The 16,989-nt window shown below is 41.0% G+C and overlaps 1 protein-coding gene across 3 annotated transcripts in view; it reads right to left on the bottom strand.

The window, feature by feature from the left end:
* The window catches only part of TGFB2 (transforming growth factor beta 2), an 89,887-nt gene that overhangs the window by 19,389 nt on the left and 53,509 nt on the right, over positions 1–16,989 (bottom strand). For all 3 annotated transcript variants that reach the window (XM_062210356.1, XM_062210354.1, XM_062210355.1), the window contains one exon: positions 16,776–16,939. In XM_062210356.1, coding sequence (XP_062066340.1) covers positions 16,776–16,939 — 164 coding nt within the window. The remainder of the gene's footprint in view (positions 1–16,775; positions 16,940–16,989) is intronic.

The following is a 16,989-nucleotide window of genomic DNA, read 5'->3' as shown; positions in this document are numbered from 1 at the left end:
TCCACTTCTAATCCAGCTGGCTGCTGGATGCACCTGGGAAAGCAGCAGAAGATGTCCCAGTACTTGGGCCCCTGATACCTACATGGTAGACCCAGATGGAGTCCAGGCTACTAGTTTCAGCCTGGCTCAGCCCCAGCATTGTGGCTATCTGGAGAATGAGTCAGCAGATGGTAGACGTCTTTGTCTCTCCTTCTCTCTCTGTAACTCTGACTTTCAAATATATAAAAGAGATCTTTTATTAAAAAAATTTACAGAAATACATTTTATGAGGAAAACTATACATGGATTTCATTTTGCTACCAAAATAAACTTGACTTTTAATCCCATTTCCGCACAAAGTTTTTGAAGTACTCTTGTAGCTCTGTTAATTTTGAACCTTATCATTTGGCCCAGGATTTTAGCCTTTTGGGATCTCTTGGATCTTGAGTCTGCTATTCAATTTATGAGCTAGCCTTTCTGGCCATAGTAACAGCAGTATACCTTCATAAAGTCAGTGACAGCACTGTCAAATATCATAGGGCCCAAAGAAGAACCTGTTGCTGGATTACTAGCTACTTCCTTGCTGGTTGGTCATTTCTTTAACGGACATTATGGTGTGTTGTACACAGCAGACAAAAAGTGAAATTTCACTGGTTGAACAGAGCAGCTCATCTAGGCCAAATGACAATCACTGCGTTTCCCCAGAGTGCCTTAGGGTTCTTTGAAGAACCCACTGAGCTGTGCCAAATGCCTTTGAAACTCCTTAGTGTAGTGAAAAGGCCAGAGGTTTTGGAGTCAGACAAACAAACTCTCACTTACTGGATCTGTGATCTTCCCAACTACATAAAGGAGGAATAAAACTACCTTGTATGTTTTTAAAGAGAATTAAATCTCACAGAGGAGGCTAGGTATCTATCACATATCCTGATACTCAATAGACGTGAATTATTATAATTATGTTCCTTATCTGATCGAAAACATCCAGAGGCTTCTAACACCTAGTGAATCAACTCTAGATTCCTTAGTTAGGGATATATGACACAACCTGCCACGAACTCCTCACTCTAGACTCACCTTTCATCCTTGGAAACGTAATTGAAAATGCCTAAAATATATATTACAAAGTCTTTAAATTAATAAACTATCAGAATACATTTTTCCCACCCCTGGTTTTTACCTTAAAAAGTTTGAAAACAAAACAAAACAAAAGAACACTTTCCATTCTTCAAATTCAAGCTTTTGATGCAATGCTTAATTTCACTCTGACCTAAGGTCTAGTATCTTTTCCTAGCTCTCCATGCAATTATTGGATATGCCTTGGACTTGGCACCTTGTACACTGTGGCTTTGAGGACAGCCCCATACATGTGTCAATGTCTACTTCCTCCAATGTAAAGTAAACTCGTAAAAGATAGAGGAAAATATAAACTCATTCAAATCTCCACAAACCCTTGCATTATAGTTTTCTGACACTGGCAGATAAAGAATACAAATTCATTTGTTGATATTTGGAGGAATCTGACTCTCTGGGTTGTAATCCCTGTAGAGCCAACATTTTCTCTCACATAGACATACACGAGAGAATACACTGAAAGGCATTTCTTGGCTTATCCACAGGAGGAACAACTGATTTGCCAACATAGCACTCTAACATTCATCCTCTGGAAGCTATTCATTGACTGTGGAGGTGTCTTTTGCTTTTATGCCTGTGTGGTGTGTGTGCGTGTATGAGTGTGTAATGATTACCATTATATATATATACACATATATATATATATATGTATATATATATAATAACTAGAGGTAATGACATATGTAATAGGATGGGTTAATTTGTTTAGTCATTTATTCACTTACTGAATACCTATTGTACATCTTGTATGCACCAAAGTCTTCTTTTATTCATTTTTTAAATTTATCAATTCACAGCCTTCAGTTTAGTACAACAAATACTAAGCATAACTGTGTGCACAGCATTGCATTTATATCCCAGGACAATAAGAGGGGCCCTGTTCTTAAAGAAGCTCATTGTAGTGGGGGGAAGGCAAACATCCTAACAAATGACTAAAACAATGTGCTCATTGGGAATCATGAGGTGAGAGACACAGGGTGTCCACCTTAGCCCAGTGAGGTCGGGGGGGGGGGGGGGGGGGGGGTTTCCTGGAACAATGGGAAAAATAAAAGGTAATCATCAACAGCCAAAAAACTAGCAAGGATATGGGCAGTAAAAGAATGCAGTCTAGATAATGGTGGTAAAACAAAAGGCATCCTCCTTTCTCTTTAGTGCCCTTTCGTCCTTCCTAAACTCTGTATGCTTGTACATGCAGAGTTTGCTCGATAGGTGTGTTGGTTTCCTAACACTTAAATGGGAAAGCACCACAAACTAGCTGGTTTGAAACAACAGAAATTTATTCCCCTGCAGGTCTGGAGGCTAGAAGACAGAAATCAAGGTGTTGCCTGGGCCATGCTCTCTCCAAAGCCTCTACAGAAAGAGACTTTCCTGTCTCTTGCAGCTTTCAGTGGTTACTAGCAGTCTTTTGCATTCTTTGGCTTCCAGCTGTGCAACTTCAATGTCTGCCTTTATCTTCCCAAGTTCCCCCTATGTATCTCTGTCTTGATCTTGGCACATTCTCATAAAGACACCAGTCATATGGTTATTAGGAATCCATTGGGGCCAGTGCTGTGGTGTCCTGGGTAAAGCTGCCGTCTGCAGGGATGGCACCCGACATGGGCACCGGTTCAAGTCCCAGCTGCTCCATTTCCAATCCAGCTCTCTGATATGGCCTGGGAAAGCAGTGGAAGATGGCCCAAGTCCTTGGGCCCCTGCACCCACGTGGGAGACCCAGAAGACGCTCCTGGCTCCTGGCTTCAGATCTGCATAGCTCCAGCTATAGCGGCCATTTGGGAGGTGAACCAGAGAATGGAAGACCTCTCTCTCTGTCTCTACCTCTCTCTGTAACTCTGTCTTTCAAATAAATAAATAAATCTTAAAAAAAAAGAACCCATCCTCCTCCAAAGTGACCTCACCTTGACTAATTCCATTTTCAATGACCCTATTTCCTAATAGGATCACATCCTGAGGTACTGAGGCTTAGGACTTCAACATACCTGTTTTGGAGGAGGATACAATTCAATCTGCAACAATAGGTATTCATAAACTATACTGTGTGTAATAAGTTTTAACTATTCACTTTTTCAAGTCCTTCAGAGCAAAGCATGTTCTAACTCTTTCTTACTACCCAACAGTCTTCTCCACAGTAGTTTGTACAACCCTATCTGGCAAGTTCTTACTAACTTCCTAGAAAGACACACTTAATCAAGTGGTAAATAAGTCCATGAACAATCAATCTTTTCTAGTGATAAGTTAAAAGCTACTTGGAATTTTATGCCATCCCCACACCCATCACAGAGATTATACATATCAAGAACAGATTGAATCATCAGACAGTGAAAGCAATTATATACTATGGTTTATCCTCTCAGTTGAATATATTTCATACATGAATAAAAAAATAAGGTAAAAAAAAGCAACCAAGAAATTTCACAATTAATAGAAAGTGTGGCCTCACGATCAGAACTGGCTAGAATGACTTGTCTTCTATGGAGGCACAAACACAGCTTTCTCTGTTTAACTTGGCCACCTTGATCATAATGGGTCACTTCAGGAGTGCCTGACAAACCAACACACTGCATGATTACCCTTCAGAAGTGGCTCAGCAGACCAGTATTTACCTTACTTCTGCCACTATAATATCCTATAATTGCCATGGCTCCTTTGTAATTTCATCTTTCTAAGAGGTCCTAAGTAATGTATACCTGGCAAGAGCTTTGCAAGAACCTGCATGATTGGCTCCTGTGACATACACATCAGCTTCACAAGAAACAATGGCATGAAAATACAGTCTCCTTGGGGCTTGGATAGATACATTATTATGTCAGTATATTAACTCTCTTGATAAGTGCACAGTAGTACACATTCATATATACCTGTATCACACATGTCTATGTACAATTAGGATAAAGTAGGGTGCATATAGATCTTTAAAACCTCTAAAGAAATGTCATGAAATATACTTTCATACTAAACACACACACACACACAGGAAAACACCTTATAATTCTCTATTGTTTCCTTCATTTTTTCATTCTTTATGGATCTGTTTTGGTGCTGACTGCACACATGCATGAACAAGTAAATTCATTTATACAGGTCTATGGATGAAGGAGGATACTGCAGCTCAACAGCACTCATAAGACATAATGTAGAAATCACACAGCAGAGAGAAGATGCAACTGCACTCAAGTTACATCTGAATAGGCAAGGAAAGAGATTATGCTGTACTATGTTAAATGAGAAGGAAAACTAAGTCAAGACCATATTATCCAGTTCATGGCTGAGTTCCTACAGTCTCTGAGCCTGTGCTAAACAGCCTAGCATGAAGGATTTTGACAGTTATCTGCTGATTTCCTGCCCTAGTCTGCAACAAGACTGCAAGGTCTCTGGGGCAGTATCTTCTGGTTTTCTGATTTGATCTCCCCTTTCAATTCCACACTGACTTGACCCTAACATAGACATACTAGCGGGACACACCTTCAACATCCTTTATCTACTCCTTGGCACCTATATCAAAAATAGGGTCTATACAATTCAAGTCCTGACTTATACCTAGCAGAGCAATTTAATTTAGGGGGTATGATTATAAAGTAATGAGTCTAAATAAATAAATAAATAATGTGTCTGGTTTTCTACAAACATACAGTTAATGCATTACCTAAGAATATCAGTTTCATTATATAATTTTATCTTTTTACCAACCTGGCTATCATCTATAGAATCAGCACTGAATAAATAGCATAAAATGATACATTTCTTTCTTCAGAAATCTTTAGAAAGACCTCTTTAAAACAAATGTAGCAGAATATCCAAATGCATATGAATGAGTGATGGTTCCTAAAAGAATCCATTCATGAAGTTATATACTTCTTTTAGTGTTCTTTGTGCCTTAATCTTATTTTGAAACATTTCTTAAATTCATTCAGTGACAGACACTTATCAAGCATCCATTATGCAGCTGCCATTCCTGGAGTTTATCTATATAGATGGAAGCAAGACCAGAACAACATGAAGTTGGAGTTGAAGATCAAGTGTGCACAAGATGCAGAGTCTAAGTGGAGAACTACAGTAGACAGCAGGGCTAGGATGTGTAGCAGAAGAATGGTTAAGATTAGACAGAGCAGACAAGGAAGATCTCCCAGAGTAGCTGACACCTGAGCAAAAGTTTAAAGGAAGGAAGGCAGTGTGGTGTGAGGATATCTGGGGAGGAGCAGTGGGGATAGGAGAATATTAGCCCCAAGCCTTAGGAGCAGTACATGCAGAATGTGTGCGGCACAGCAAAGAAGCCAGCATGGAGGAATCATTCGACTGAGGGGATATTAAGGCTGAGCTGTGGCAAGCGAGGAACAAGTCAAAGATAAACTCATAGCACCAGTTCCTCCCAGAACAAGGGAAGGAGCCAGTATGAGGTTTTGCAAAAGGGATTTAGAGCTCTTACTTTTAATTGGCATGCAATAATTGTACATGTTTATGAAGTACAGGGTAATGTGCTGATACATGTATACAATAAGCAATGATCAATCCAGGGCAATTAGCATCATCTATCACCTCCAGCATTCACTGTTTCTTTGTGATGTTAATATTCAAAATCTTCTCTTGCAATTATTTTGGAATATATAATAGCTGATCCCATGGAAGTAGAGAGAGTAGAATAGTGATTAGTAGAGGCTGGTGAGGAGGAGGGGGAGGGATGAATAGAGAAAGATTGGCCAGTGGGTACATAGTGATAGCCAGTTAGGAGGGCAGAAACACTGTGTTCTATTGCACAGCACAGTGACTACAGAGATCTGGAGATTTTGATCATGGATCATTATGTCATAACAGCTTTTAAGAGGGACAGAGTAAAAACGGGGGGGACTAACAAAGAGGGCAGTACAACAACTCATGTGACAGACAACAGTGGCTTGGGCAAGGGTAGAAGCAACAGGTACGTGGAAGTGGCTGCATTTTGGATATATCTTATAAAAACTTTGGTAATACCAACTTGATGACTTGAACTCTTCACTAGAATTTTGACAGTTTTTTAAAGCAACACTACCTTTCAAAAACTCTAGGTTTCTCCCCACTGAATGAATTCTTGAGTAGACATTACTGAATACAGTTCTAGGATGGGAATTCCAAAACGTATGATGAATCAAGGAATAATGCATCTTTCCTAGGATGCCTTAATGGAAGTTGTAGAGGATTTGGCATCCTGAACACTTACAATGGGAAAACATGGAGTCTTACTGAAAATCAATTCAGGAAGCAAAATAGCAAGCGAATTTGTGTGGTGAGGGAGCAGGGAGAGGTAGATATGGGATAGGGATTCCTCCACTGGAGTGAGTCACTCAGCAATCTTCTTCAAGAAAGAAAAGCAAGATGCACCACAGTCCCTAGTGCACCATTGCTGCCCTTGGTAAAGGAAACAGAGCCATAGAAAGATGGCTGCTATGGCCGGCGCCGTGGCTTAACAGGCTAATCCTCCGCCTTGCGGCGCCGGCACACCGGGTTCTAGTCCCGGTCAGGGCACCGATCCTGTCCCGGTTGCCCCTCTTCCAGGCCAGCTCTCTGCTGTGGCCAGGGAGTACAGTGGAGGATGGCCCAAGTTCTTGGGCCCTGTACCCCATGGGAGACCAGGAGAAGCACCTGGCTCCTGCCATCGGAACAGCGCGGTGCACCGGCTGCAGCGCGCCTACCGTGGCGGCCATTGGAGGGTGAACCAACGGCAAAAAGGAAGACCTTTCTGTCTCCCTCTACTGTCCATTCTGCCTGTCAAAAATTAAAAAAAAAAAAAAAAAGAAAGAAATATGGCTGCTTTCCACCAGTCCTGCTGTGTGCTACTGATAACAGGAAATGGATCAGGCCTTGACCAACCAAGATGGCTGATGCCATCATGGAGTAGTTTTATAATCACAAACCTACTCTACAGGAAATAAGACCCGTGCTCTAGATGACAAGGAAAACCCTGTTGATAATCTACTCCTTCTACAGATTTTACATACATATCCTCACAGTAACTCATTTCACAGGAATGGTTATTTCTATTTTATGATGGAAAACTCAGGCTTGGAGACATAAATAACTTGTAAATCCTGAAAGTGAATAAGTCAAAAAGGTGGATGGGCTGACTGGTGCAATGTTCCTCCTCTTTCTCACTCTGAGTTGCTCATCAGTGACTGAATGAGACTATCCCAACCAGAGTGAGTGGGAAATATTCTTATTTTTTATTTTATTTTATTTTTTTAAATTTTTTGACAGGCAGAGTGGACAGTGAGAGAGAGAGAGACAGAGAGAAAGGTTTTCCTTTGCCGTTGGTTCACCCTCCAATGGCCACCGCTGCTGGGGCGCTGCAGCCAGCGCACCATGCTGATCCGAAGGCAGGAGCCAGGTGCTTCTCCTGGTCTCCCATGGGGTGCAGGGCCCAAGCACTTGGGCCATCCTCCACTGCACTCCCTAGCCACAGCAGAGAGCTGGCCTGGAAGAGGGGCAACTGGGACAGAATCCGGCGCCCCGACCGGGACTAGAACCCAGTGTGCCAGCACCGCACTACCCTGTTGAGCCACAGCACCGGCCAGGAAATGTTCTTAAAGGAGAAAATATCTCTGAAGCAAACTCCTGGGGCAGCAACCAAGAGTACCGGCCCTGCAGCAAGAAGAGCTAGGGTGAGCTTTCATTTTTAACAGATTTTGAGCAGATCATAAATTTATGATGTTTTAGAAACTGTAACACTACCACCACTCCTTCTACTATATAGACAATGAGGGTAACTGTTGAGGAGACAAATACTGCATTAGGAGTTTCCATGCATTATTTCCATGCCCTACAAAAATCTCAGACAAGTAGGTGCTCTGATCTGTTGTATTGATGTCGAAACAGTTTGAGTGTTCTGAATTCCTCAGTCCCCTAGGGGCAAACCTACACTGACCCAGCTACACAGCCAGTGACCTTTCTCTTAATAAGGTAAAGTGGTGAAGGGCATAGCCCTGCAGGCCAGACTGCCTGTGTTCAAATCCTGGCTCTATCTTTTTCTTAGCTGCAAAGCCTGGGTGTTATTTAACTCCCCTGTGCCCACTTTCCTCTTTTGTAAAATAAGGATAATAATAGTACCTCTTAGAGTTATTATAAGAATAAAATGCATCAGAATATATAAAGCACTTAAAATAGCAGCACCTAGCAAACAATAAGCATTGCATGTGTTAGCAATACTTTTATCAATATTGCTACCAGTCACTTTATGAAAGAAATCAAATGGATTGATAGTTATATTGCATGCTCATTAACATTTCTTTGACACAGTGGGGGAGGACTGCTGTTCACACCATTTTTCCGGGGTCCTCTCTGCTCACAATTCAACAGACTTTAGGTAAGGTCATAACCCAATGCAACTGATAACAGCACAGTTTCCCTAGGAGGCCAGCATGCCATTTGATCGGTTTGAAAAAATAAAAAGAAAGAAAAACCTGTGATATTAATAGCCTTGTGCAAACAAAGTGTTTATTATACCTCATGGTTGGGGTTTTTTTTGTAAGTGGGTTAGTACGCTGTGTATGTCTCCAGTGTGGCGCCAGGGATAGGATCAGTGTTAAGGGGGATTGGATGCAGTAAAATTCTGTACAACAGGAGCACAGTATAACTTTTTTTTCAGTAGCACTTTTTGCAAGTCTAATTTAGCAGACAGTCAGTTTTTTTGGCTGACCTCTTTTTATTTTACACCCCCTTGGGCAATATGAGAAATGAAAGCTGAACTTTGTGTATTCTGTGTGTGCGCGTGTGTGTGCATGCATGTGTGTGAAAAAGGGGTCAATTTTCATTACATTCATTAGCGCTATGCTCTCTGTAATGACAGCAACCTCACCTTTGAATTTTGCAGTCTTAGACTCCCTTCAAAACCATGCCTAAGCCATCTATGTTGAACTTTCACTGTAAAACCTTAGCAATATGCATTTTAAAATCTTTTGTGCAGATGTTACATTATTATATAGAATGTGTATGAGAAGGAGCTGATGATTCACTGCTCCGTACTAAAATCTGTGTTTGTTTCATAAACATCAATTCACTCTTTCATCTTCAAATCTGAAAAACCTTTTAATATTTACTAGACATCTTGAAGCCCAAAATAAATGGATATAAATGATTTGAGATTAAGCCAGTATTATATGCCTTTGCATCTGATCTCCACTAGAAATGAGTTTTCATCACATTTGATAAACTGGTTACTATTATAATGTAAATTCAAATAGGCATTAAAATCCAAGTATTACAGAAAGAGATCAGCAAAAGCTGTAGGGCAGATTTTAACCCCAACTCTCATCTATCAGAGTTCCAGGAGAGAATTCTGTAGAGGCAACAGTTCTCTTGCCAAGCAGGTGTGGCTTCCCCTGAAGCTGGATGCCCTACCTCAGTACCAGTGCCTTCTAAGATCATAGTCTAGGGTTCTCTTTAAATCCAATGAGCTTATCTCATCTCAGCACATTGGAATTCTAGTGATTCATCAGGGTATTGTACTCTACCAAGGGGAGATGTTTGGCATATTGTATTCTACCAAGTTATCTGGCACCACCACCATTTGTGGCCCTGTGTCAGGCCCTGTTGAGGAGGCAGCATTTTGATGATATTTCTTCTGATGTTATATAATGTATGAACCTAGTCCAACACTCTGATTTCCCAGGGAGTCCTTTTTATATGGCTTTATTCAGTGGTCTGATGTTAGTAAATTCATCTTAAAAATAATGTGGCAACTGACTTCCACAGGTAACTCAGTAGAGCACTCTTCCTCCTGCAGGAATCAAAGACATTGAAGTAAAAATCTAAGAGATACGACAGCGGAAGGACCATCAGTGGAAAGAGAACTAACATATGTTGCATGCCTGCTCTCTGCTCGGCAGTTACATACACCAAGTCAATCTGGAATTATTAAGAAAACTTAGGTCACAATGCCTAGGCCATTGAGCACCACACCATGCTACCTCCTAGATGTTGAACTGGGCATACAAATGTAGTCACCCTGTCCCAGGATGTTAGTGCACACACTGAAACACAACATAACTGGTCTACTATGCATATCAATTACCCAAGCCTGCTCCTCTCTCTACCCATCTGCTGTGATACCCCTACAATAAACAGTGCTGGGCTTAAAGCAATCTCTTGATTCAGGCACATAGCTCAGTTCCCTATTATTATGTGTACCCCACTTGAGAAGTCCAAGTAAAATGGCCAGCTGTCTCTACATTCTCATAACTTCCTTTCCAGTAAGAATGAGTTCTAGGGCCTGTCTCTAGATACTGCAGATTTTGTTCTAAGAGTACTTTGGGAATATTTCTATTACTGGAAAGACTACATCATTCAGATGCTATGTCTGCTCCTACACCCAAGAGAGAGTGGGGATCAGGTGAGCCCAGGCTTACTGCCATTCTGTGAAAGCTCCAGACCAGCCCTACTGCCTCTGAATACCACGAAGTGACCTCTAGCCAAAGGCCACATGGAGCAGAAAAACATTTTAGTCAAGCCCTGACCAAATTTCTGACCCACAAAAAAAATAAGTGTAATAAAATGAGTATTTTATGGCCATAAAATTTTGGGGTAGTTTTTTATACAGCAACAATAGTATGAACCTTATTATCATTGATGTGGTGACATGATGAGAAATCAATGTGGTAAAACGTGTGATTTGGTAAGAGAAAACTAGAAATATATTAGAGCTGTAAGTCTTCCGAGGTCAGCAGAACTAAACAAAACTATTCTTTGGTGGTCCTAAAAAATGTTAGGGTCACAAGGTTATGGCTGCCTTTAGACATGTCATTAATGTCCCCAGGCCTTATATCTTCACCTATAAAATGGGAGATTTACCTGACTCCCAAATGTCAGGTGCTCTTGCTCATATACATGATGTTCAACTTAAAAAGGATTCCCACTCCTACTGTCTGTCTGCCTCATACCACTAGTCACACTTGTTACAAATACAGGGACAATATAATAAAAGAAAGTATACAAGTTTCCAAATGGGCCAAGTGCTATACTGATTATCATGGGTCTGAAAGTGTTTCTAGCACACTGGAGTGTTACCTGAGCACATTTCAATAAAGACTGTCTTTGTTACAGAAAGCTTTGCTAACATATCATGAATCATTTTTATTATAATAATAATGTTCATTTTATAGACTGCTTTTTAGTATTATAGGAATTGCTACAAATAAAATGTGAATCAAAGAGCTTGTCATTACTACTTGTTCATCTTATAAATTGGAATTTTTCTATTGTGCATTTTTGTGGGATAGGATATGTTAACACATGTATATCATGTGTAATAATCAAATCAAGGTAGTAGGAATTTCCTATTCCTAATACTTTTAAAAGAATTTTTGACTCCCATGTAATAACTGTGCATATTTATGGAGCACAATGTGAAGCTACATAGAATTAGCTCTGGTGTTCTATAGTCCAGTGGGGTGAGTGTAGACCACAATAACCAATTATATATTTTATGAACAACAAGAAGAGAAAATTCTAAAGCTCTGAACCTAAAGCAATGATAAGGAGATGGAAATTGGCCAGCGCTGTCAGTTAACAGGCTAATCCTCCGCCTTGCGGCACTGGCACACCAGGTTCTAGTCCCGGTTGGGGTGCTGGATTCTATCCCGGTTGCCCCTCTTCCAGGCCAGCTCTCTGCTATGGCTGGGGAAGGCAGTGGAGGATGGCCCAAGTCCTTGGGCCCTGCACCCGCATGGGAGACCAGGAGAAGCACCTGGCTCCTGGCTTCGGATCAGCGAGATGCACCGGCAGCAGCAGCCATTGGAGGGTGAACCAACGGCAAAAAGGAAGACCTTTCTCTCTGTCTCTCTCTCTCACTATCCACTCTGCCTGTCAAAAATAAATAAATAAATAAAAGGAGATGGAAATATTAATTTCTATGACTTCATCATCAAGTATCATTTCTATCTGGAAAAAGTTGTTTTACCTTTTCTCTGCACCCTCTCTCTCCAACTGTCAAAGGGCTTTACTGCTCCCATATTCCCTCCATTACTGGCATACATCTAAAGTCCTATCTGAATCATACCAGTAAGATCTTTTTACCATCCCACCTTTTATCAACATCCTGGCAGACTATTCTGTGGAGAGCGGAGGGTGATAGGAAGTGTCACTTCACAAGTTTTTTATTCTTAACCAAGCTAAGTTTGACTTGCATGTAGTTCATGTGCCCTAACTTTCCCAGGCAGAGAAACTCAACAGACTTTCTTAACCCTGAACAAGAGAAACCATGAAGTTACTCTCAGAAATGCTGTCTGAGATGTGCTTTTCTGACTCCAGAAAGAGTACCTAGGTAGACAGGATGTGACAGAGAGACCCAAAGAGCTTGGTATATGCTGTGAAACCTTAATTCCCAATTGAGAATGAGGAAATCCGAATCCAGAGTAGAAAAGGACCACAAACAAACCACCAGGAGAACTCTGGGAAGCCATGTTTGTCCAGAGGCAATGCCCATTTTTCTTCTAGGGGCAATCAGAACACCTAGGATAGGAATCCTGAGTAGTCCTTGCAAAAGCTCCCTCAGGGATTCCACACTTGGGGAAGTGCCTGTGTCCACAAGTAAGCTCTCAAACATGGACACACACAGGTGCACACATACATATTCTCCCTGCTGAAAATCAATGTCCTGTTGATTTCTAATGAAACATTCATACTACCACCCAGACATCCTGAACATTTATTCATAGCCACTCTCCCTTTCTCCAGGAAGTACAATGTCATCTGTATGTTAAGCAGTGTAGTAGTCAAAGGACATTGAGGGACTTCAGAGGCTTTGTTCTTCTGAAAAGGCAAGCTTCCCAAATAATTGAAGATCTGCTCATTTTAAGTAACAAGTTTTTTTTTCCAAAGTAGTATTCCAGTAATTTTGGATATAAAACTTTCTAAAATAGATTGCATTTGTATATAAAACTCTCTAAAATATATTCTATTTCCTAAATATGATTTAGCCTCACTTTCATAATTCAAGCCTATCATGTCAATTTGTATATCAGGACTAGTAAAATATTTATTACTATAAAAGTATTTATTACTAAAGGCTGTAAAGATCTCCAAATAGCAGTTGATGGCTTGGTGAATAAGTAAAAAATGGAAATTCAAATAAACAGCTAGAAGCAGAGGTCAGAAGCCAGGTAGGGAGTCAAGGAGGAGTGGGATAACTACAAAACAAGGTAAGATTTAAGGATATTGTCCATAATAGGCATTGCTTTGTGACTTGACTTTCTGATGTGGTATCATGGTGGTAACTGACAAAATCTCACCATCTGGTAGGGATCTTTTTCTAGCCCTTCCCATGTAAGTCAGTGCTTCTACCTCCTGTGACCCAGGAGACAATAACCTTCATCAGAAGGGCATGAAGGGCTTATGGCTACCTTTCTGATGAGTCAGCTGTGTGTATGGTTTGCCTTCCTTTAGGGTTTTCAGGATCTCCTGAAGACTTACCTGGACTTCAGCTGTGTTTCAGGAAGTGAGAAGGCCACATAGCTTAGTGCCACATAAATAATGAGTTTTAGAAGTATTGAGTTCTGGGTTCCCAAGTTCAGTGACAAGAAACACGTGGTTTTCTCACAAAACATAAACATTCCACCTTGAGCTGAACCTTTTCCAACTGAGGAGTTTTAATCCATGCAGATCTTGTTGCTTGTGTCATGGAACAGACAGTGCTACAGAAACCTCTGAAAAGGGACACAGCCACCAAAGACCTGCTAAGGCCCTCTACAATGTCAGCCTCAGATAACACACCCATTTCTAGAGATAAGATTGTCTCATAGAGAAAGGCAAGTCATCAATAAGCCTCTGGTCACAGGCCAATCCTTAGACATAAGGCCAATGGGCCAAAGCATCACAGTGACTTAGCAGCTTACATTTTAGCCACCAACACTTAAGAAACCCCTGCCTTGAATTTACTGAAGCCGTGTAACTGACCCAGTGCCAGAAACTGGTCCAGCATGCTGTCATCAGCAGAGAAAGAAATGATCAATTGTAAAAAAGAAAGAGAGAAATAAAGGAGATGTAATCAAGTTTGTTGTTGTTTATTATCTCCCAATTAATCTGGCCACCCATAATTTGGCTCATTTTCATAGGAACCAGTCTTTGATTTCTCTCTAAATAACACTCCACCCTCTGGCCTGGTTTTTCTTATTTATTTATTTTTTTCTATTCTGGCTGATATTGAAGGACAGAGAAAGAGAGAAATTTGCTATGAACAGCACATGGTGAGGAGCAAGAGGCCCCTTGGGAGTCAGAGGTGGATTCACATTTCCGGCCTGCCACTTCCTAGCTGAGTGATCATGGTTCAGTTACTTATTTCTTCTCTGACTTGGGCTCTTTCTCTGTAATGTGGAGGAAGAATACAGTAGTAGAAAGAATACCTGATACAGCAAACTTCACTGTCCAGTTGTATCATCTGAGACAATAGTGCTGTAGCACTCCTAATAGTGTCCAGCTCATGTGTTGGGGCACACACCCCTATCTGTCAGACTCCCTGTTGGGTGGGAAGCAATGGCTGCCCATCAGGCCCAGACCGCCCTCACAGCATTCTCAAATTTTGAAGATGCTCTAAGATCCAAAGGTTTTAAGTAGACATTTCTTAGGACTCACTTTAATAAGTGAGAATAATTTTTCATGAGCACACGGGCAAACTGGTGCTTTAAGAAATGAATAGGAGGTGGAAATGCTAATGACTGTGACTTCGTCAGTACACTCTGTACACATCTTGAAATACTACAGTGCACCCTATAAAGATGGACAATTATTACATGTTAATCCAAAAAGTGTATAAAATCCTTGCTTTATAACTTTGTAACTAAAAACTAGAAATCATAAACAAACTATAAACATATTCTTGAGACATCATACAGTATTCATTTGGATGGTAATTCCCTCATTTTCACAATAGAGGGAAAATTCTTATCTTAATTATCAAAATTTCCTAATAATTAGAATCCAGAACTAGAGGTTTCCACAAGCAGATGTCAATTCCTTTCTTTTCGTCAGGCAAGTCCACTTTGTAGTCACACCTCAATAAATGCCTACTCCTTAACCTTGGGGGTTCCTAGGGTGTATTCTTAATCCTCTTGTCTCCGACATACTTGTGCTGGAGAGCAGCTTTCTCAGCAGTCTCTTTGTAACTCCAGGCACTGAGCATCGAGCACCCAGTACCTTCAACATGTCCATTCAAGTCTGCCCGCATAGGCTGCTCTTTCTTCAAACAACGACCTTCCCTCATCCTATTCTAACAGACACTTCTTGAGATCCCACTCAAATGTCAGCTCCCTGGTGAGATCTTCCCAATTCAGCCCTGCATGGTGACACACACTCACATGACACTATGACATATTTAAGCTATCTGTTCACATGTCTTTCCCCCTCTCACTAGGGTCACAGCTTTTGGAACAATGTTTTTTGTTTTTAAAAATATCACTATACTCTATGACTTTTTCCAGTAACTCATTCTGATAGTTTGGTTCTTGGACTTATTATTGGAAAGTAAGACTGTGAAATGTGTATCGGCTAAGAAATTTTGCTTTGGGAAATTCTTTTGTTTTAAAGATGTATTTATTTGAAAGGCAAAGTTATAGAGACAGAGAGAGAGAGAGCAAGAGAAAGAGATGGAGGAAGACACATGCGCACACGCACAGAGAAAGAGAGAGATCTTTGCTGGTTTATACCCAAATGGCCATAAAATCCAGGGTCTCCCATGTGGGTGGCTGGGGCTTACAGACTTTGGCCATCTTCTGTTGCTTTCCCAGGTGGATTATCAGAGAGCTAGATCAGAAGTGGAGCAGCCAGGACATGAACAGGTGCCCATATGGGATATTGGTGTTGCAGACAACAGCTTATCCCTCTGTGCCACACCACCGGCCCTGGGAACTTGCTTTAATGTACCTAAGAATCACACAGGGATTTCCTTAAAACATAGAATCTTATTTAGTGAGTCCAGAGAGGACTCTGAGAGGCTACCTTTCTTACAGCTCCTGGGTCATGTACCCTGTAGACCCTATCTAAACACCATACTTTTAAGAACATCTCTAAAATCTCAATAACTCGACACTTTCTCATCAACTTCATCTTTTGACACAGTTGTCAGCGATTCTACTAGGAAGATGACAAAGAGATGTCAGGGCTGCTGAAACAATGGAGGATGGGTGGACATCTGATGTTGGGGGGATGGCAGATGGGAGTGACTGTGCAGAGACAAAGAGACAAAGGAAACAGGACGAGGTTACTGAAGACAGAGGAGGTAGCAAAGAGAGAAATAAAACAGTTTAAAAGACAAAGACAGAGAAGACCACAGGAAGGAAAAGAGGAAAGAAACAGGAGAAAAGGGACGGCCACTGCATGTCAGCAAGGTGAGCTGACTTCATTCCTCAGGATGGAACTGAGCCTACATTATCTAACTTTCCAGTTTAGGGGATTGATTTCTAGACCAAACTCTCCTAAGAGTGCATATGTCATCCATTCATGCCACTGAAGAAGTTCAGAGCTCCACACTTCACTCTTAAAGCTCTTTCTGAGTGATTAGGAATAAGCTATGAGGATAACAGTAATAGCAAAAGAGGGCCTATATCATAAATGTGAATTATAGAATGCTTTATATCAGCTAAGAACTATCTATGATAACAGTCTATCACCCTAAGAACTCAAACTGATTACCCTTGAGAACAACCCAAAGTTACCTGATACAGTTCTATGCGTTGTTCAGCCACTCTGGCTTTTGGGTTCTGCAAACGAAAGACTCTGAACTCTGCTTTCACCAGATTGGAAGCATTCTTCTCCATTGTTGAAACATCAAATCGGACAATTCTGAAGTAGGGTCTATAGAAGGTGGGTGGGATGGCATCTGTGAAAAGTTAGGGCAGTCAGTGAAAATGATAAAATTCACTGTACTCA

Source organism: Lepus europaeus, chromosome 14 (assembly GCF_033115175.1).
Source record: "Lepus europaeus isolate LE1 chromosome 14, mLepTim1.pri, whole genome shotgun sequence".
Taxonomy (NCBI): domain Eukaryota; kingdom Metazoa; phylum Chordata; class Mammalia; order Lagomorpha; family Leporidae; genus Lepus; species Lepus europaeus.
Note: the sequence above shows the minus strand (reverse complement) of the source record. Positions and strands in the feature narration are given on the sequence as shown.